The sequence below is a fragment of the Phacochoerus africanus genome, chromosome 7, assembly GCF_016906955.1.
Source record: "Phacochoerus africanus isolate WHEZ1 chromosome 7, ROS_Pafr_v1, whole genome shotgun sequence".
Lineage (NCBI taxonomy): Eukaryota > Metazoa > Chordata > Mammalia > Artiodactyla > Suidae > Phacochoerus > Phacochoerus africanus.
The window spans coordinates 14,229,010-14,249,354 of record NC_062550.1 but is presented as its reverse complement, the minus strand read 5'-3'; the positions used below and the strand labels follow the sequence as shown (position 1 = coordinate 14,249,354).

General features: G+C 42.9%; 2 protein-coding genes across 2 annotated transcripts in view; one reads left to right on the top strand and one right to left on the bottom strand.

The window, feature by feature from the left end:
* The window catches only part of TIMP3 (TIMP metallopeptidase inhibitor 3), a 56,952-nt gene extending 50,356 nt beyond the window's left edge, over positions 1 to 6,596 (top strand). Inside the window, exons 3-5 of the mRNA XM_047786453.1 lie at positions 696 to 807; positions 1,489 to 1,610; positions 2,727 to 6,596. Of these exons, the coding sequence (XP_047642409.1) occupies positions 696 to 807; positions 1,489 to 1,610; positions 2,727 to 2,924 (432 nt within the window). The 3' untranslated portion in view covers positions 2,925 to 6,596. The remainder of the gene's footprint in view (positions 1 to 695; positions 808 to 1,488; positions 1,611 to 2,726) is intronic.
* Positions 6,597 to 8,001: 1,405 nt separating this feature from the next.
* LOC125130732 (synapsin-3-like) overlaps positions 8,002 to 20,345 on the bottom strand; it is a 128,002-nt gene continuing 115,658 nt past the window's right edge. Inside the window, exons 4-5 of the mRNA XM_047786452.1 lie at positions 11,749 to 11,905; positions 8,002 to 8,472 (exon numbers count right to left, since the gene is read on the bottom strand). Of these exons, the coding sequence (XP_047642408.1) occupies positions 8,338 to 8,472; positions 11,749 to 11,905 (292 nt within the window). The 3' untranslated portion in view covers positions 8,002 to 8,337. The remainder of the gene's footprint in view (positions 8,473 to 11,748; positions 11,906 to 20,345) is intronic.

Here is a 20,345-nt window from a genome sequence, read left to right as displayed (position 1 = left end):
TGGAGACATTGTCTTATTGGAAACTCTTGGGATAAGCCCAGGGACCACCAGCCATTCGGGGCCTGTATACTCTGAGAACTGAGGGATAATGGGATTGGGCAACACCTCGGTGCCCACTCCCACCCCCACCAACTCACATGGTTAACAGTTGTCTCGACAGATCCAGGCCCATGTAACACTCATGGACTTGACCTGGAATCACCAAGTGGGTTCAGCCTCTGTTATGTTCACACCAGTGGCTCTGAGTGCAAGCTGATAAAGGAGGCACAAGAGCTATAAATGGCATTTGCCTGCATCAGAGGCCCTTGGGCATGAACTCGTGAGGATGCAGTGGGAGACAGCGTAGGGTAATAGTTAAGAGCAGATGCCTCTGCTTGGATTCCTGCCTCTGGCATTTACCAACCGTGTGACTCTAGACAAGCCGCTTAACCTGCCCAGGCCTCAGGCTCCTCATCTATAAAGTGGAATAGGAAGTGTGATGTGATTGGCTGGATGGGAAGCTTTCTTCAGGAAGGCACCAACCATGGCTCAGATAAGAGAAGGGCAGGTGGCCTTGTCTCGGGACTTGGGGCCCTGGGGTAGGTAGGTCAGTGATTGGCCACACAATGGCCTCTTAGGGGAATCAGACCCCACTGCTCAAATGACAGCATGTGTCCTAAGCCCTGGTCTTTCTCTCATATTCTTTCTGCCCACAGATGTACCGAGGCTTCACCAAGATGCCCCATGTGCAGTACATCCACACAGAAGCTTCTGAAAGTCTCTGTGGCCTTAAGCTAGAAGTCAACAAGTACCAGTACCTGCTGACAGGTAATTGCTCATTCTAGCATCTGGGTTAGGGTTTGGCTGAGATCCACTGTTCCTTCACTTGAGAAGGATGGGGGAGGAGTGGCCCAGAGTGTCCTCAGAACCTTGGCCATGAGACCACTGAACTGTGAGGAGCATCTAGTGTTGAGTCCATCTTGCTTGGCCAGTGGTGGGATCTTGAGGTTCCTCCAGTGAGGCTGGTTTTTAGTCTCTGCTCCACTACTGCCTCTGGGGAGGAAATTTCCTAGTTTTGCAATTTCTGTTTCACTATAAATAAAAAGAAGTTGCTAATACCTATTCCTCTCCACATCATAGTCAATCTATTAGGTCTATCTTTGAATGCTGTCAACCATTAGACAGTCAGTGTAGGAAAGGCAAGAACAAAAGCAAGACTAAAAGCCATTGACATGGAGGTGAACAGCTGATCTCCATTCCCAGCTCCAGTGCTTATAAGATTCGAGACCTGCAAATAATTTAACCTCTCTGAGCTTCATTTTTCCCATTTGAAAATGAGGATACAATTCACCCTAAAAAGTGTTGGGCAGGATGAAATAAAATCATGGGAGTGAAAAGTACTTAGCATAGGTCCTGGTCTAAGGGGTTCCTCAGTAGATATGAATTCTTTTCTTTTTGGCTGGGTTCTGGACTGGCAACTTTCTCCTTGTCATCCCTTTCCTCCTCTAGGCCGTGTCTATGATGGCAAGATGTACACAGGATTGTGTAACTTTGTGGAGAGATGGGACCAGCTCACCCTCTCCCAGCGCAAGGGGCTGAACTATCGATATCATCTGGGTTGTAACTGCAAGGTAAGCTACAGCAATAACAGCCAAGGGAAGTGCTGGCTCCCAATCCCAGAGCCATCAGCTCTTGCAGTGCTGGGCACTGCGTTGTTGGGCTGGGAAGCACATGCATGACAGGCCTGGGCAGAGGGGCAGGTCTGAGCAGGGGTGGTGAGGAATGTTGCACCCAGGCTGAGCAGTGAAGAAGGCAAGGAAAGAATACCTTTCTGCTGTGATCTGTGCTGCCCACTTGATAACTGCTAGGGCACAAGGGCTCTTCAAAATCCTTCGCCCTCCCGCGGCTCAAGGTTGTGGCAAGTACAAGATCCTTATGCTGGCAGGTCCTTACAAGCAGTCCCAAGTGGACCCACTTGGCAGCTGACCCACTGGCGAACCCCCAGGTGGGCAAGCTGACGCAGGACTGCTGATACCACTTGCTGCAGGGGGTTACTCTTCAACCTGGCCTGACTCCTTGACCCAAGCACAGGGTCAGGGCACACAGTCTTGCTGCTGTGGGAGGGAGCTGGGCCATTCTCTCAGTTAATACAATTCTGCAAAATGGTGATAATAGTGACCACAACTACTATAGTTTTAATTAAATAGTTTAAATTACTGTTACCCCCATTTTACAAACGAGGAAACAGAGGCCCAGAGAGCTTAAGTAAATAGGCCTAAGTCACATAGCTCAGTAAATCTGATTTCCAGCCTGGGGCAGCTAGACTTTACAGTTCATGCTTTAATCATTCTAATTCCTTAATTCCCTACAACAGCTGAGAGCTCTCATTTTTACCTGTCACCATTTGACAGGGAAAAGCTCTCTCAAAAGTAATTCTATCACTTTCTGGCTGTGTGACCTAGAGCAAGCTACTTAACCTCTCTGAAGTTCTATTTTTTAATTTGTAAAAGGGGGATAAATCTGTTATGAGAATTAGAATAATATAGAAGCACTTAGCAGAATGTCTGGTACACAGTAGGTGCTCAGTAAGTATTGGCAAGTGTTATTTATATTATTTTCACTAAGAGAGTGATGTGGCTGGACTCCACTTACATTGGTCCCAGGTTCTGACTCCAGACTGGGGCAAGCCTCAGGCCTAGGTCCACCACGGCAGAGTCCACCGACCTTTGGTTGTTATCTAATTGCAGATTAAATCCTGCTACTACCTGCCTTGCTTTGTGACCTCCAAGAATGAGTGTCTCTGGACAGACATGCTCTCCAATTTCGGCTACCCGGGCTACCAGTCCAAACACTATGCCTGCATCCGGCAGAAGGGTGGCTATTGCAGCTGGTACCGAGGATGGGCCCCCCCGGACAAAAGCATCATCAATGCCACAGACCCCTGAGTGCCAGACCCTGCCCCACCTCACTTCCCTCCCTTCCCACTGAGCTTCCCTTGGACACTAACTCTTCCCAGATGATGACAATGAAATTAGTGCCTGTTTTCTCGCAAATTTAGCACTTCGAACACTTAAAGGAAAATCTGTGCTGTCATATGGAGTTTATTTGGAACCATCCTCCTGCCCCCCCCTTCCCCTTCTTTTTGGTTTTGACATCACCTGTTTCTACCTGGGAATTTTTGGTGCCATGCCAGAAAGAATGAGGAATGTATACTCCTCTTCTTCGTGATAATATAATCTATATTTTTTTAGGAAAACGAAAATTGAAAAACTGTCCCATTTGGGCATTGTAATACTACTCCTCTTTCTTCTTCCCCAACTCACCATCTCCCAGGCCCTCCTCCCTTTGCCCTTCTCTTCCCTCTTCCCCAGTACATAAAGGACACAGACAAGGAAGCTGCTGAAAAGCCAAGTATTTCAAATCAGTCAAGGGCAGCAAGCAGATAGACTCAAGGTACGCAGAAGATCTTATACACCAAGGAGATGCTACCGCAGGTCCCAACCAGACTTTGGCTATCTGTGTCTGCATGGGAGAGGGAGGGAGGGAAGGAAGGACCTGCAAGAGGGTCTGGATGACGCAGCACACACGCAGTTCCCCCAGCCCAGGGATGCTTGGGTTGACCAGATGTTTCTGAGGCTGGAGCAAGCAGCCAGGCCAGAGTAACAGAACTTTCTTAGTTGGTGAAGACCTAAACATCTGCCTGAGGTCAGGAGGCAATTTGCCTGCCTTGTACAAAAGCTCAGGTGAAAGACTGAGATGAATGTCTTTCCTCTCCCTGCCTCCCACAAGATTTCCTCCTGGAAAACTCTGGTAGACTTGGCCAGGAGCTTGCCTTTATGTAAATTGGAGAAATATACACACCGTACACTATCCACAGATATAGCCAAGTAGATTTGGGTAGAGAATACTATTTCCAAAGTAGCGTTTAGCTCACCTAGGGGGGACGTGTTTGCATACACATTTGCATATACCCATGTGGGGACATAAGCTAATTTTTTTACAGGACACAGAATTCTGTTCAATGCTGTTAAATATGCCAATAGTTTAGTCTCTTCTATTTTGTTGTCATTGCTTGTTTGAAGAAAATCATGACATTCCAAGTTGACTTTTTTCATTTTAATTAAAATTTGAAATACTGAGCACCCTCAGCATCCCTCTAATTGGGGTCATCTGACCTCTATCCCTCTTCTGCTTCATGTTGGGGCCTTCATTTAACTGCCTTACTGGCTTGGCTCAGATGGGAGATGAGAGTTAGTATGGGTCAGGGGTCTGGGTGCAAGAAGAAAAGCTGCAATGTCCTGCCTTAGATGGCCACCTTTCCTAGGTTTGGGGACAACTTGCTTCCTTCCTCCAGCTTATTGGTGAGTGAATGCCACCATCTGAGGTCCTCGCCTCCTAGAATTAAAATTGGTGGTCACTGAGAAAGCCTGACTCTGCAATCCGCTATAGGGTTTTTGCTGTGTTTTTGAAATAAAACTATAATATAAATTCTCTGATTAAATAAAATTACTTTAAGTTTTAGTGTTGAAAGTGAGATGCCAAGAGTAAGTGATAATGTATATTTTACAGAATTGGAGATGGTAGGATGGTTACATTTAACATGATTGCTCTGTCTCTCTTTTCAAATTATGGGTATTTATCCTCTATTAGTATTTGCATCTTCAGTTCATTCCACTTTAGGAAACAGAGCTGCCAATTGAAACAAGAGGAAAAAAAAGCAAACAACACATTGTACTGTCTTGCACACATACACAAATGTCCAGGCAAAGTGTTGGCAGAACTCCAGAGTGGGAAGGCAGTAGAGGCATCTGGTTTCCTTAGGATCAATTTCATTACCTAGTACCTTTCATCATGTGGTTGTGACATGTGGCATACAGGAAATGAGATGCTTTGTCCTCTCAGTGGGGCAGTGTAAGCAGAAGGAGCTGAGGTGATCAGGCCAGTGCGTTTTAAGGGGTGAGCCCCAGATCTGGTGTTTTAAGATTTTCTTTATTTGAACCTCAGAGTCCTACAAGGTAGAATCCCTGACCCAACCTGCACAAATGCCCCCTCCCCCCGACAACTGGACATCAGTGTGACCTCCATGAGGCATCTGGTTATTCTCGGTTGCTGGTGGGGTCAACTCCACTCACACAAGGAGGGGCTTGGGGTGAGGCCTGAGTATGAAGCATCTGAAGTTTCCTTGCTGAAAAGTTGGTGGAACCATAGCCCCATCTGCCAGGCCCTGGCAAGGAGAACAGCAGGTCCTGGGCCTAAAGAAGGGTCCTTTGCAAAGTGATGTTGTCAGAGGGCGGTTTTTGAGCTTTCTATAAGCTATAGCTTTGTTTATTTCACCTGTTCACTTACTGTATAATTTAAAGTCATTTATGTAGCTGAGACACTTCTGTATTTCATTCATATCGTGAACGTTTTATTTTGCTAAATCTTATGTCATGTGTAGGCTGTAATATGTGTACATTGTGTTTAAGAGAAAAAAAAAATGAAACCCACATGCCGCCATTTTCCTGAATCAAATTCTACAATGGAATGGAGGGTAAATACTTCTACTGTGCAGGCAGCCAGACTGGCAAATTGGAGAAACTAGAAGGAACTAACCCCTGAGACTCCTCCAGCCTCCTTCCTATTGGCATCCTTGTGTTTTCTGGAGTAGGAAGGAGGAGGGAAACAAGAGCAAGTACATTCACATCCTTGCTCTGCATCAACTGGCCCTGGGCAGTCTGCTGGGCATTCCCATCCTTTTTCCCCCATCTGTTTGCCCACCCCACTGGGAAGCCATGATTTCTCCTAACAGTCCAGGGCCATGGGAGCTGTGATTCCAAGAGCTCTTGGCCTCCTCTGGCCATCTCGTCTGCCTCCCCATCCAGGAAGCACCACACCCATGCTCTCGCTACTCAGGCCAGTGCTCCATTTGGCCAGGGTGGATAAGAATTCTGTGCTTTATCCTGACCCAGCCCCAGCCCCAACATCACAATGGTCAAGATACAGCCCATGAGCACCATCTTTCATACCATGGTTCTTGAGCAGTTAAAAATCAAATGACTTGCTGGAACAGCTGTCTCAGAGACACTGTGGTCCCTAGGAGACAAGACTCTCCCTGATCCTGCCTTTTGTCATGTGCTTGCCAATCAACAATATGAATTACCCCAAAATGACGCCCAAGTATTTGGCTCCTGGCTGCTAAAGTAAAAATATCACTGAAATAATTTTACACAGGAAAAACACTTAAAAATCTGATGGCAAAAGCAAAAAAAATAGGGGCAGTGCTGGGGGGATGGATACTAATAACTTCCAAATTGGCTCTTGCTTGGGAAGCATGAGGAGGACTCATCCTCCAAGGGGCGAGGCTTCGTAAATCCCCTTATGTCCCCACCTTCCTCCTCAGCCAGTCTGCTGTCCTGAGACCCAGAAGTGAAGGAGAGAAACCAACCAGAGAAAACCCTGTCTGGAAGGAATGTATTTGTTGCTAAATTTTGTAGCACTGTTTACAGTTTTCCTCCATGTTATTTATGAATTTTATATTCCGTGAATGTATATTGTCTTGTAATGTTGCATAATGTTCACTTTTTATAGTGTGTCCTTTATTCTAAACAGTAAAGTGGTTTTATTTCTATCACATACCTTCAGTCTCTTGCCTCCTATGTCTTGACCGCCGTTGGGGGTTAGAGAGACCACAGGGGGCCTCGGAAGCCGGGTCCTGCCTGCTGTGGTTCCCAGCCTGTGCACGCTCCCCCACCCCCCGCCCCGCTCACTTCTACAGTGTGGGCCCACCCTGCCCCAGCCCTTTTCCAAGGCAGGTGCCTTTTCCAGAGTGGACCCTAGAGTTCCTCCCAGCTACTAATCCAGCCCTGACCTTGCTCCCTGATTCAATGGCCAGGGAAACTGGACCTCTAGTTGCCTATTAGTGGCACAGGTATTCCCAGACTGGGGCCCTGACTTGACCTTCCCTGTTTTCTTCCTAAGAATCTCAACATGGTGGAAGTCAGGGGGGATGGGGGAGGCTCAAATAGCAGTGTTCAATGCCAAATGCCTGCCTGAAATTCCGAGTATGGCTTGGCCTAGTCGGGAATGCCAGGAACTCACTACAGCCAGCCAACCCCTCCCTGAACTTACAACTGGGCCTGTCACCCTCGATAGGCTGGGTTAGCTGCAGACCCCTCACCAATGTTCATTCCACTGTTGACAATGTTCCAGGGTATAGCTTTCCCCCTATTTTAAAGCTACCCTACTTGGAGAACCTATTGTATGTCAGGCACAGCACCCTACACACATGATCACATTAAACCTCAACCATCCCATAAGGTGGTTTCACTATCATCCATGGTTTTCAGCTGAGGCTCACAGAGACCCAAGACCTAGTCAACAGGAAGAACTGGGACTCGAACTCAGACTGGTTTGATGTTAAACCCTGAATTTTCTCCACTGTGTTGTCACTATACTGGAATATGCCAGGTTCCACTTACTGTTCTTATTCTAATCAGTACATGCTGGATTCTATGACTCCTCTCAGTGGACCAGATATAAGGGGAAGATAATCAGTGAGAAACATTTCTGCCTGGCTAGACTGTTCCCCACCTGGAGACACCCATCAGTGTCTCCAAACAGGATTGTTGGGTTCAGCAGTCTAAGCTCAGGGTCTACCAGCAGGCCATCATCCCCATCAGGGATTACTGGATACCCTATCAACTATTCTGCTCCCCAAGACTCACATTCCTTGCAAGGCATGTATGGGGCCATGGCCCTGCATTCCTTTGACCAGTTCAACAAGACCACTGACCATACAAGCAGGTGTGTCACAGGTTATCTGAGCTGCCCAGAATTCTTCCATTCAACTTCTGGCTGCAGGATGGAGAGCTCTTCGCCCCATCCAAAAAGACATTCATCTTTTCCACCATCCAAATGGGAAGCCATCCCACATATTCCAAAAAAGTTCCAACCACTTCCAAGATGCAACCTCAGGTATATTCAAAAGCTATAATGCAAAAAGAATGCACAAGGAAACTTCCCTTCAATGATCAATGCAAATAAAATATTACTGCTTTTATTGAAATAAGAGTTGAAACCAGGTTCTCCACAGGGCTCAAGTGAACAACTTTCACTTTATTATCAACCCTTGGTTCCAACGTGCCAGCTCAAGTTCCCCCTGATTTGCTGAAAATTCTGGATGTCCCAAAGAATACTGTCCATCTTTGATATCTGCTATAGTGCCTGAATTTTCACCTGGAGACCTGACTCTTTCTCTAGGAAAGTCCAGTATTCCTATAGGATGTCACAGCTATTCTTTAGAGTCTATGTGGTCATGGAGCAGCCCCTAAGCCCACTTCCTCCATTCAAATGGTTTGAAAACATGGATATCTGTGTTTATTCTGTATCACAAAAATAAGCAAAGTTAAAAAAGGCACTCACCATTGGCTTATGGTTGGGAAAAAATGTTTGCTCCACAAGCGGGAACTTCTCAGGACCCAGGGAATGGAAGATCTTAATAAGTTGAGAGAACTAGGACAAAAGATGAGAGAACATTGGTCAACCATTGCTAAACAGTATGGAAAAACCTCCTTGATCCCAGGCCTCAAAGCATCTGTCTGTTCTGAGCTGATGGGATAAAGGCCAGAGTCCTTGGCCAGACACTCATCCTCTCTATCATCTGGTTGCACCAACCCCTTCGTTCTCATCAGGCCCACTAAGTTCTGTTCAATCACATTTAATCAGCATTTACTACACTCTTAGCATTTCACACAAGCACAACTTGCTGACCTTCATGCCATGTTTCCTGCCTGCAGTGACCTTCTTTTTTGAGAGGCATATTGCATAGTATAGTATAGACTCTGGGTTCAAATCCTCTACCACTTACTAGCTGTGTAACCTGGAAAGTCACTTCAGGTTTCTGAGCTTCAGTTTCCTCATTTGTAAATGGAGAAAACAAGAGATCCCACTTGATGGGATTGTTGTAAAAATTAAATATACAGTGTATTAAAAGCAAGGCCTGGTCCATAGGTACACTTCAATGTTGGCTATATTAGCACTATTTTCTCTGCTTTTACAACCCTACTCACTTCCAATAGGGTGAACTGCATCCCTTCCATGCCGTGCTTCCCCCCACCCCCGCAGCTTCCTTATTTTGCCATGGAAGTAGCTACTGTTCTGGAGATACAAGGTAACCTCCGAAAAGGCAGACCTGAGACTTAAGATTCTCCTCCATCGCCCACCTCTCTCAGCATCCCTGGGATCTCACTCTGTACCAGGCACTGCACTTTAATATTGGGGCTACATGCTGAACATGGCAGTCCAGACATGGAGGAAAGCCAGCCTATGGGCAGATGGTTGAGATAATAAGGTCTTGCTGGAGGAAAGGAAGGGGGTTGTGGACCTGGAGGAGTGACAGAGTGGGGGTGAGGACAGCTCCTTGGAGCAGATGACAGAGAAGAAAGAAGGGCACTCCAGGTGAGCAATGAAAGAACACTTTGTAGACAAGAACTGTCCCCTGGAGACAGTAGCTGCCATGGCTATGGCCTTGGGTGCCAGGGACAGTGAGAGAGGAGGCTAGAAAGTGATCTATCACAGACCATCAGAAGTCTGAAAGTTGGACATAAGCAGGGAAGAGCAAGGTAGATTCTGATCAGGAAGAAGGAATAAGATACTAAGAACTCACACAGAACAGGTAACTTAGCAACTTTCTGCATTAGGCCAGGATTGATCTGCAAACTCTTGGGTTATAGCCTGCAGCTGTGGTACCACATGGTATCAATTTAGTGAGTTTGAGGGACCTCAGAAATATGGGAAATGATGGGAGGGTCCCTTGTTTTATAGATAAAGAAACTGAAGTCCAGAGAAGAAGAGTAATTCCATAATCAAGCACACAAGTTTTGAGATGTCTAGCTTCACCCTACTGACTACGTGAGGCTCAGTAGCCTCATCCGTACAATAATAGAAGATATTAGAAATACCTACTCATCAGGATGGTTTGAAAATTAAATATAATATGCATGTTAAGAGCTCAGCACAGCACAGCTAATATTAATGAGTGATAGTTGCTACTAGCACCATGACTATGTGGAAAAAAAAAGAAGGGTGAACTAATATCATCTAGGATCCTTTCTTCTTGCTTCCTTGCTTTTTTTGCTTTTTAGGGCCGCACCTGCAGTATATGGAAGTTTCCAGGCTAGGGGTCAAATTTGAGCTGTAGCTTCCAGCCTACGCTACAGCCACAGCAAAGCAAGATCCAAGCCGTGTCTGCAACCTTTGCCACAGCTCATGGCAACGCTGGATCCTTAACCCACTGAGTGAGGCCAGGGATTGAGCCCACATCCTCATGGATAGTAGTTGGATTCATTTCCACTGAGCCACATCAGGAACTCCTAGGATCCTTTCTGAGATGTTGTAAGCCGAAAAGCTTAGTTAGGAAAGAATGAGACGGAGACCAAAGCCATGGCAATAGTGGTTAAAGATTATCCATATCAATTAAATTAATGCATGTATGCACTCAATATACATTGAGTGCCAACTCTGCAGAGACCTCATTCTTAGTACTATTGACAAGAGTAGCTGTCACCATTTATTGAGTGTGTATTTAATGCCCCCAACATTCTAAGCACTTTACATGTGTTAACTCACAACCCTCTCAGGAAGGCCTTATTTTTATCATCCTTTTACAAATATGGAAAATAAAGTCAGAGCGGTCAAGCAAATTGCTCAAGGCTACACAGCTCATAAATGGAGGCGCCAGGACTTAGGCAGTCTGGCTCCAGAGCCCCTGTTTTTAACCACTGCCCTATCACCAGGAGACCAACCAGAGAGACAAGAAGAGAAGACATGGCTAAGATGTGGATGAGATGGAGCACATTCCACATACCTCCCAACCCCTACATTTTCTCTTCCCCATCTCTGCTTTGTTTCCCCCTTGACACTTATCAGATGCCATATAAAATAAGTGGCATGTTTATTAACATACTGCATGTGTCCCTGCTCACTAGAATGTAGGATCCAGAGGTTTTGGTCTGGTTTGCTCACTGCCAACTTCCTAGGACTTTCAATAGTCCCTGAAACACAGCAGGTGTTCAATAAATATTTGTGGCACAATGGATTACTTCAAGTATGGGAGCCAGATAATACAGATGAATGAATAAATAGATCATTCTAGATGGAGATAAGTATTGGAGAAAAAAATAAAGCAGAGTATTTGGGGGAGTGAAGGGGTCGTATTTTAGGAAAACCTTCTCTTATAGGTAATATTTGGATGGACAGTCCAATCAAATGAATGAACATAAAACTAATGAATAAAAGTGGGGGAGGGATTGAAACTTGGGTGTTAGAGAAAGAAGATTTCACCCCTCACCGGCTACATGACCCTGGGGAGTTCCAAAACGGCCCTAAAGCTGATCTTACTTCTCTGTAAGATAGAATAATGATGCTCTCTTCATAGGATAGCAACAGTGTGAGCACCAGGCAGCACAGTTTTCTAGGACACAGTAAGTGCTCAGTAAACAGTACTGAGCTTTAACAAAAATGATACTCTCAAATATCAGTATGAGCAGTATGGTACCCCCCTCTTAACACTAGCATTATTATAAAATAACACTGTGTCATAATACACTATATAATATCTATTAGGCAATAATTACAAGAAGGGGTTTGGGATCCAAGCTTTTTATTGAGTTGCTTTAAAAAGACTCCTTTTATTACTAGGCCTCCATGCTGGGGAATGGGTCCACTTCAGGGCTTGGAGGCCAGACACTGCCTCCCCTTCCTTCCAGGTCAGCCTCGCCCGGCACCTACCACCCACGGCTTGCTGCAGAAGTTGTAGACAGAGTAGAGGGAGTTGACGGCAGGCAGCCCTCCGTACTGGAGGCCGATGATCAGGCTGCGGTAGTCTTCGCCCAGGGCCATGCTGTAGGCATGCTGGCGGACAAGGATGAAGTCTGGCTTGAAGGATCTGCCAAGAGAGGGGCCAACAGCAGTGTTAACATACCTCGCAGTACCTCACGTTGATGGAACAATCAGAGCATTGAGCCACAGCCCCCTGGGGATGGCACCTCAGTTCAGAACAGGGACAGGGTGGGCCTGTGTGGATGAGGATCAGATGCTAACGCATAGCAACTGCAAAGTACAAGCACTGAAAACAACTCAGGCTTTCTTCTAGTTCTTTTTAAGGCTGTTTTCTAAATTTTCCACATTGAACAAATATTTCTTTTGTCATCAATTCAGAGATTATACTGCGATTTTACTGGGCACTCTAGGGGATGCATGTGTCACTGAGTCCTCACAAATAGCAACCTCTGTAAAGCAGGAAGAGTACCTCTGCAATGGTAAGAACACAACAGGCTATTTGCCAGGTCCCTCTGGAGATACGATCCTGATTAATGCTCACAAGCAGACCTGGGTAAGGTTGGGATTATTTCTCTATTTTACAGGTGGGAACACTGCACGTCAGAGAAGTCATGAACTTCCCCAACTCACAAAACTGGAAGCAGGAGAGCCCGTCTGAACCAGGTCACCTGGCTCCAACTCCACATGCTCTTCCCTCTATTACATGGCTCCAGGTGGATTCACACACTGTTTCATTCATGCTGCCATGGATCCACTTGTTTCTGGATTCCTTAATTCTAAGTCACATAAGAAAATCAGACTCAACATTCGTAGGTGATTTACATTCAAAATGGTGTGATCCATTTGGCTCATCCAGAGTCAGACACTTAGCTTCAAATAAACTGTATCTCTTTAAAATAATCCAAATGTAAATTAAAAGAGCTCTCAAAGGGAAAGGACTTGGCCCCAGTGAAGACACTTTTTGAATCTCTGAGCTTGGGGCTTATGGTGCCCCCAGGGGCTGGTGCCTGGGAGCAGGGGCATAATAAGGACATGCTGAAGGAATGAAGGATGTACACAAACATCACCTCCTTGTTCCCAGAGGGAAGGGCAAGGGTCTCCCTGGCTAAGTTGTAACTGGTCCTGAGGATGGCCATGTGGATGGTGACATCTGGGTGTAGGTGGCATTGTGCTCATGTGAACAGGCAGTGATGTCACTGTGATTAAGCTTAGGGTAGGGTTAGAAGCTTAGAACTACAATGTGTACATCCCTACTGCAATCTTAGAGACAAACCAGTACCACCAGAGCATTTTACAGATGCAGATATCGAGCCATGTAGCCAGGCAAGGACATGTTCCAGGTCACCCAGCAAAACTGTGGCACAGCTGAAGGCTGCACCTGCTTCCCTGATCACCTCCTGCCTCCTGCTCTTTGCCCTCCACTTTGCTAGGTCTTAGAGCAAGAGAAATGGAAGAAGGGATGAAGGGGGGCATGTGTCTCGTAGGGACCTGACTTATAACCATTTTATATTTTTATCTTATTTTTAAATTAATATATGTTCATTGTGCAAAAGCAAAAACAAACAAACAAAAAACCAACAGCCCACCCTTGGAAAACAAAGAAGTAAACAAAATTACCTGTAATTCTCAACTCAGGGAAAATTCTAATAACCTTTCTATGTGTTTCCTTACATGTACACTGTGATCCAGTAATCTGTTTTTATGCATATAATATGCATTCGTACTAAAAATTGATTTCATGCTTTCTACTAATTACGATTTTGCTGTTTTCTGCACATTACAATGTATTTTCCCTATCAAAATATCTTCAAAAATATCATTTCTAGTGGCTGCCTAATAGTGTGCCAAATGGATATACCAAATTAAGCCAATAAATCATCTGTTATTATAAAGTATCCTATTTCCAATATTTCACACATGCACGTCTTGGCACACAAATCAACCTCTTCATTTAGAACTATTTCCGTAATTTGGAGAAATGTCTTTTTAGGTCTTCTGTCCATTTTCCAATTGGGTTGTTTGTTTTTGTTGTTGTTGCTGTTGTTGAGTTGTATGAGTTTAGCATTGGTAGATGCAAACTATTACATTTAGGATGGACAAGAAATAAGGTGCTACTGTACAGCACAGGGAACTATATCCAATCTCTTGGAATAGAACATGATGGAAGATAGTATGAGAAAAAGAGTGTGTGTGTGTGTGTGTGTGACTGGATCACTATGCTGTACAGCAAAAATTGGCACAACACTGTAAATTAACTATACTTTAATTTAAAAACGCATTAAAAATATCTCCTTAAGATAGGGTCATCTAAGAAGAGAGACTATTGGGGTAAACGGTATAAACTTTTTTAAAGGCACTCAAAAATTGGCCAACAGGGACCTTCTGTACAGCACAGGGAATTCTACCCAATATTCTGTAATAATCTATGTGGGAAAAGAATCTGAAAAAGAGTAGATGTGTGTACATGTATAACTGAATCACTTTGTTGTATGGCATAAATTATCACAACATTGTAAATCAAGTAGAAGTCAACAAAACTTTAAAGATGAAAACAAACAAAAAAGAAGCATCCCTTATTTATTTATTTATTTTTCTTTTTAAAAAGTCATTTACTTATATATTTTTTTCTACTGTACAGCATGGTGACCCAGTTACACATACATATATATATTCTTTTTTCTCACATTACGTGTTCCATCATAACTGACTAGACAGAGTTCCCAGTGCTACACAGCAGGATCTCACTGCTCATCCATCCTGAAGGCAACATTCTGCATCTATTTACCCCAAGTTTTCAGTCCCTTCCAGTCCCTCCCCCTCCCCCTTGGCAACCACAAGTCTATTCTCCAAGTCCATGATTTTCTTTTCTGTGGAAAGTTTCCTTTATGTATATTAGATTACAGATAAAAGTGATGTCACATGGTATTTATCTTTCTCTTTCTCACTTCACTCAGGATGAGAGTCTCTAGTTCCATCCATGCTGCTGCAAATGGCATTATTTTGTTCATTTTTATGGCCGAGTAGTATTCCATTGTGTATATTATATATACACCATATCTTCCTAATCCAATCATCTATCAGTGGACATTTGGGTTGATTCCATGTCTTGGCTATTGTGAATAGTGCTGCAATGAACATGCGGATGCATGTGTCTTTTTCAAGTAGTTTTGTCCAGATATATGCCCAAGAGTGGGATTGCTGGGTCATATGGTATTTTTATGTATAGTTTTTTAAGATACCTCCATACTGTTCTCCATAGTGGTTGTACCAGTTTACATTCCCACCAACAGCACAGGACGGGTCCCTTTTCCCCACACCCCCTCCAGCATTTGTTATTTGTGAACTTATTAATCACGGCCATTCTGATTGGTGTGAGGTGGTATCTCATGGTAGTTTTGATTTGCATTTCTCTAATAATCAGTGATGTTGAGCATTGTTTCAAGTGTTTGTTGGACATCTGTATATCTTCCTCGGAGATATGTCTACTCAGGTCTTTTGCCCATTTTTCAATTGGGTTGTTGGCTTTTTTGCTGTTGAGTTGTATAAGTTGTTTGTATATTTTAAGAGATAAGGCCCTTGTCCATTGCATCATTTGAAACTATTTTCTCCCATTCTGTAAGTTGTCTTTTTGTTTTCTTTTGGGTTTCCTTTGCTGTGCAAAAGCTTGTCAGTTTAATTAGGTCCCATTGGTTTATTTTTGCTCTTATTTCTATTGCTTTGGGAGACTGACCTGAGAAAATATTCATGATATTGATGTCAGAGAGTGTTTTGCCTTTGTTCTCTTCTAGGAGTTTGATGGTGTCCTGTCTTATATTTAAGTCTTTCAGCCATTTTGAGTTTATTTTTGTGCATGGTGTGAGGGTGTGTTCTAGTTTCACTGATTTGCATGCAGCTGTCCAGGTTTCCCAGCAATACTTGCTGAAAAGACTGTCTTTTCCCCATTTTATATTCTTGCCTCCTTTGTCAAAGATTTATTGACCAAAGATGTCTGGGTTTATTTCTGGGTTCTCTATTCCATTCCATTGGTCTGTCTGTCTGTTTTGGTACCAGTACCGCACTGTCTTGATTACTGCAGCTTTGTAATATTGCCTGAAGTCTGGGAGAAAGATGCCTCCTGTTTGGTTTTTGTTCTTTGGAATTGCTTTGGCAATTCTGGGTGTTTTGCGGTTCCATATAAATTTCTGGATTGTTTGTTCCAGTTCTGTGAAGAATGTCATGGGTAATTTGATAGGGATTATATTGAATCTGTAGATTTCTTTGGGTAGTATGCTATTTTTACAATATTAATTTTTCCAACCCAGGAGCATCGAATATCTTTCCATTTCTTTACATCTTCTTTAATTTCCTTGATTAATGTTTTATAGTTCCCAGCATATAACTCCTTTACCTCCTTGGTCAGGTGAATTCCCAGGTATTTGATTTTTTGGGGTGCAATTTTAAAAGGTATTATGTTTTTTGTATTCCTTTTCTAAAGTTTCATTGTTAGTATACAGAAATGTGACTGATTTCTGAAAGTTAATCTTATATCCTGCTACTTTGCTGAATTTGTTGATCAGTTCAAGTAGTTTTTGGGTTGAGTCCTTAGGGTTTTCTATGTATAGTATCATGTCGTCTGCATACCGTGACGGTTTTACCTCTTCTCTTCCTATTTGGATGCCTTTTATTTCTTTTGTTTGTCTGACTGCTGTGGCTAGGACTTCCAAAACTATGTCGAACAGCAGTGGTGGGAGTGCACATCCCTGTCATGTTCCAGATTTTAGTGGGAAGGCTTTCAGCTTTTCTTCATTGAGTATTATATTTGCTGTGGGTTTTTCATAAATGGCTTTGATTATGTTAAGGAATGTTCCCTCTATACATACCTTGGTAAGAGTTTTTATCATGAATGTATGTTGGACTTTGTCAAATGCTTTTTCCGCATCTATTGAGATGATCATGTGGTTTTCGACTTTTCTTCTGTTAATGTGGTGTATGATGTTGATTGATTTGTGTATGTTGAACCATCCTTGTGAACCTGGGATGAATCCCACCTGATCATGGTGTATGATCTTTTCTATATGTTGTTGGATTCGGTTGGCTAAAATTTTGTTGAGAATTTTTGTGTCTAAATTCATCAAAGATATTGGTCGATAGCTTTCTTTTTTTGGTTGTATCTTTGTCTGGTTTTGGAATTAGGGTGATGGTGGCATCACAGAATGTCTTTGGGAGTGTTCCTTCTTCTTCAACCTTCTGAAAAAGTTTAAGGAGGATGAGTATAAGTTCCTCTTTGTATGTTTGGTAGAATTCTCCTGTGAAGCCATCTGATCCTGGACTTTCATTTGTAGGGAGTGTTTTTATGACATATTCAATTTCATTTCTAGTGATCAGTCTGTTCTTTCTTCTTGATTCAGTTTTGGCAGGCTGTAGGTCTCTAGAAAGATGTCCATTTCTTCTAGGTCGTCGAATTTGTTGGCATATAATTGTTGATAGCATTCTCTTACGGTTTTTTTGTATTTCTGTAGTATCTGTTGTGACTTCTTTTTTATTTCTTATTTTATTTGGGTTCTTTCTCTCCTCTTCTTGGTGAGTCTAGCCAGAGGTTTGTCTATTTTGTTTAACTTTTCAAAGAACCAGCTCTTGGTTTGATTGCTTTGTCTATTGTTTTTTTAATCTCTATTTTATTTCCTCTTTGATCTTTATGATTTCCTTCCTTCTGTTGACTTTAGGTTTTGCTTGTTCCTCTTTTTCTAATTCATTTAGGTAGTGGGTTAAGTTGTCAACTTGAGATTTTTCTTCTTTTTTGAGGAAGGCCTGTATTGCTATGAACTTCCCTCTGAGCACTGCTTTTGCAGCATCCCATAGATTTTGAGTGGTTGTGTCTTCATTATCATTTGTCTTGAGGTATTTTTTAATTTCCTTCTTGATTTCCTCATTGATCCATTGGTTTTTTAGTAGCATGTTGTTTGTCTCCATGTAGTAGGTTTTTTCTCACTTCTTTTCCTGTGGTTGATTTCTAATTTCATGCCATTTTGGTCAGAGAAGATACTTGAAATAATTTCCATACTCTTAAATTTGATGAGGTTAGCTTTGTGTCCCAATATGTCATCAACTTTTGATAATGTTCCATGTGCACTTGAGAAGAAAGTATATTGTGATTTTTTTTGGATGTAATGTCCTGAAAATGTTAAGTCTAACTTTTCTATTGTTTCCTTTAGAATCTCTGTTGCTTTACTGATTTTCTGCCTAGAGGATCTGTCCATTTATGTCAGTGGGGTGTTAAAGTGTCCTACTATGATTGTATTCCCACCAATTTCTCCTTTTATGTCAGTTAATATTTGTTGTTGGTATCTGGGTGCTCCTATATGAGGGTCATGTATATTGACAATTGTAATATCCTCTTCTTGTATGGATCCTTTAACCATCAAATAATGTCCTTCTTTGTCTTTCTTTATGGCCTTCATATTTTGTCCAATATGAATATTGCAACTCCTTATCTCCTGTCTGGTCAATTGGCATGAAATATCTTTTCCCATCCCCTCACTTTCGATCTATAAGTGTCCTTTGCCCTGAGGTGAGTCTCTTGGAGGCAGCAGATTGAAGGTTTTTGCTTTTTTATCCAATCTGCCACTCTGTGTCTTTTGATGGGAGCATTCAGTCCATTGACATTTAAGGTGATTATTGATAGATATGTATTTTATTGTCATTTTATACCTTGTTTTCCAGTTGATTCTATGTTTCTCTTTTCTTCCTTTCTTTTTGTGGTTGGACAATTTCCATTTACTTTATGTTTGAATACTTTTCAATTTTTGTGAATGTAATGTCTGTTTTTTTTTTTTTGCCTTTTCTAGGGCCGAACCTGCAGCATATGGTGGTTCCCAGGCTAGGGGTCTAATCAGAGCTGTAGACGCTGACCTATGCCAGAGCCACAGCAATGCGGGATCTGAGCTGCATCTGCGACCTACACCACAGCTCACGGCAATGCCGGATCCTTAACTCACTGAGCAAGGCCAGGGATTGAACTCACAACCTCATGGTTCCTAGTTGGATTCATTCACCACTGAGCCACGACGGGAACTCCTATGTTTGGTTTTGATTTGTGGTTGCCTTGTTTTTTAAGTATGTTAACCTCTTCCTGTATCTGCTTGCTTTAGCCTGATAATCATATAGGCTCAGACACATCCTTTAAAAAAAATGAAAAAGAATCTACGTTTTCTTTTTCTTTTTCTTTTTTTTTTTTTTGGTTGTTGTTGTTGCTATTTCTTAGGCCGCTCCCGCGGCATATGGAGGTTCCCAGGCTAGGGGTTGAATCGGAGCTGTAGCCACCGGCCTACACCAGAGCCACAGCAACACGGGATCCGAGCCGCGTCTGCAACCTACACCACAGCTCACGGCAACGTCGGATCGTGAACCCACTGAGCAAGGGCAGGGACCGAACCCGCAACCTCATGGTTCCTAGTCGGATTCGTTAACCACTGCGCCACGACGGGAACTCCGAATCTACGTTTTCTTACTTCCCTTGCCTACACTATATGAATTTGATGTCTTTTCTTTTCTTTTTCTTTTAACATCTTCATGTTTAGAGCAGTATGGTGGCTTATTTAAGTGATTGCTTTCCAATTGTGGTTTCCTCCATCTTAGGTTTTCCTCTTTTATTTATTTTTTTTAATTTAGAGAAGCCCTTTTAGTATTCCTTTTAGAATGGGTTTTGTATTGCCGTACTCTTTTACCTTTTGTTTGTTGGAGAAATTCTTTATTTCCCCTTCTATTTTAAATGATATTCTTGTTGGATAGAGTATTCTAGGTTGCAAATTTTTTCCTTTCAGTGCTTTAAATATATCCTGCCACTCCCTCCTGGCCTGTAGTGTTTCTATAGAGAAATCAGCTGATAGCCTTATTGGGGTTCCCTTATAATTAACACTTTTCTTTTCTCTTGCTGCCTTTGCAATCCTCTCTTTATCTTTAACTTGTGCCATTTTTATTATAATATGTCTTGGTGTGGGCCTCTTTGGGTTCAATTTGTTTGGGGCCCTCTGTGAAAAGCATCCCTTTTTAAAGGTGCACATCACCACAGCACGATAACATCCATCTCACTGCAGCTTCACCAGCAGAGAGTTTTTAAAAAATACATTTTTATATTTGATTAACAATTTGCCCCCAAAGATAATTGGCATCCCACTTCTGGTTTAGTTTGCATTTCTCTAATTTTAGTTAGGTTGAGTTCTTTTATTAACCACATGGATTTTTCTTTTCTATAAAAGTCTGCTCACATCTTTCCCCATTTAAAAAAAGTGGGGGCTCCCTGTTTCCTCACTGATGTGAATTCTGTGTCTTAGGATACTGTCCTTCATTGGTCATGTGTGGGAAAGTTTTTCCAAGTTCCTTGCCTTTTGATGGCTGTGAAATCTTTATAAAACATGTAAATACATTTTCCACTGCTCCCAAGTTTTTTGCTTGTGATGTTTCTCTCCGCTTTGCTGCTCTGAGGGTCCTCCTGGGCCCCAGTTCCAACAGCGGGATGCCTGCTCTACCAACAGTGTAGTTTCCCTCACAGACAACAGTGCCAGCATACT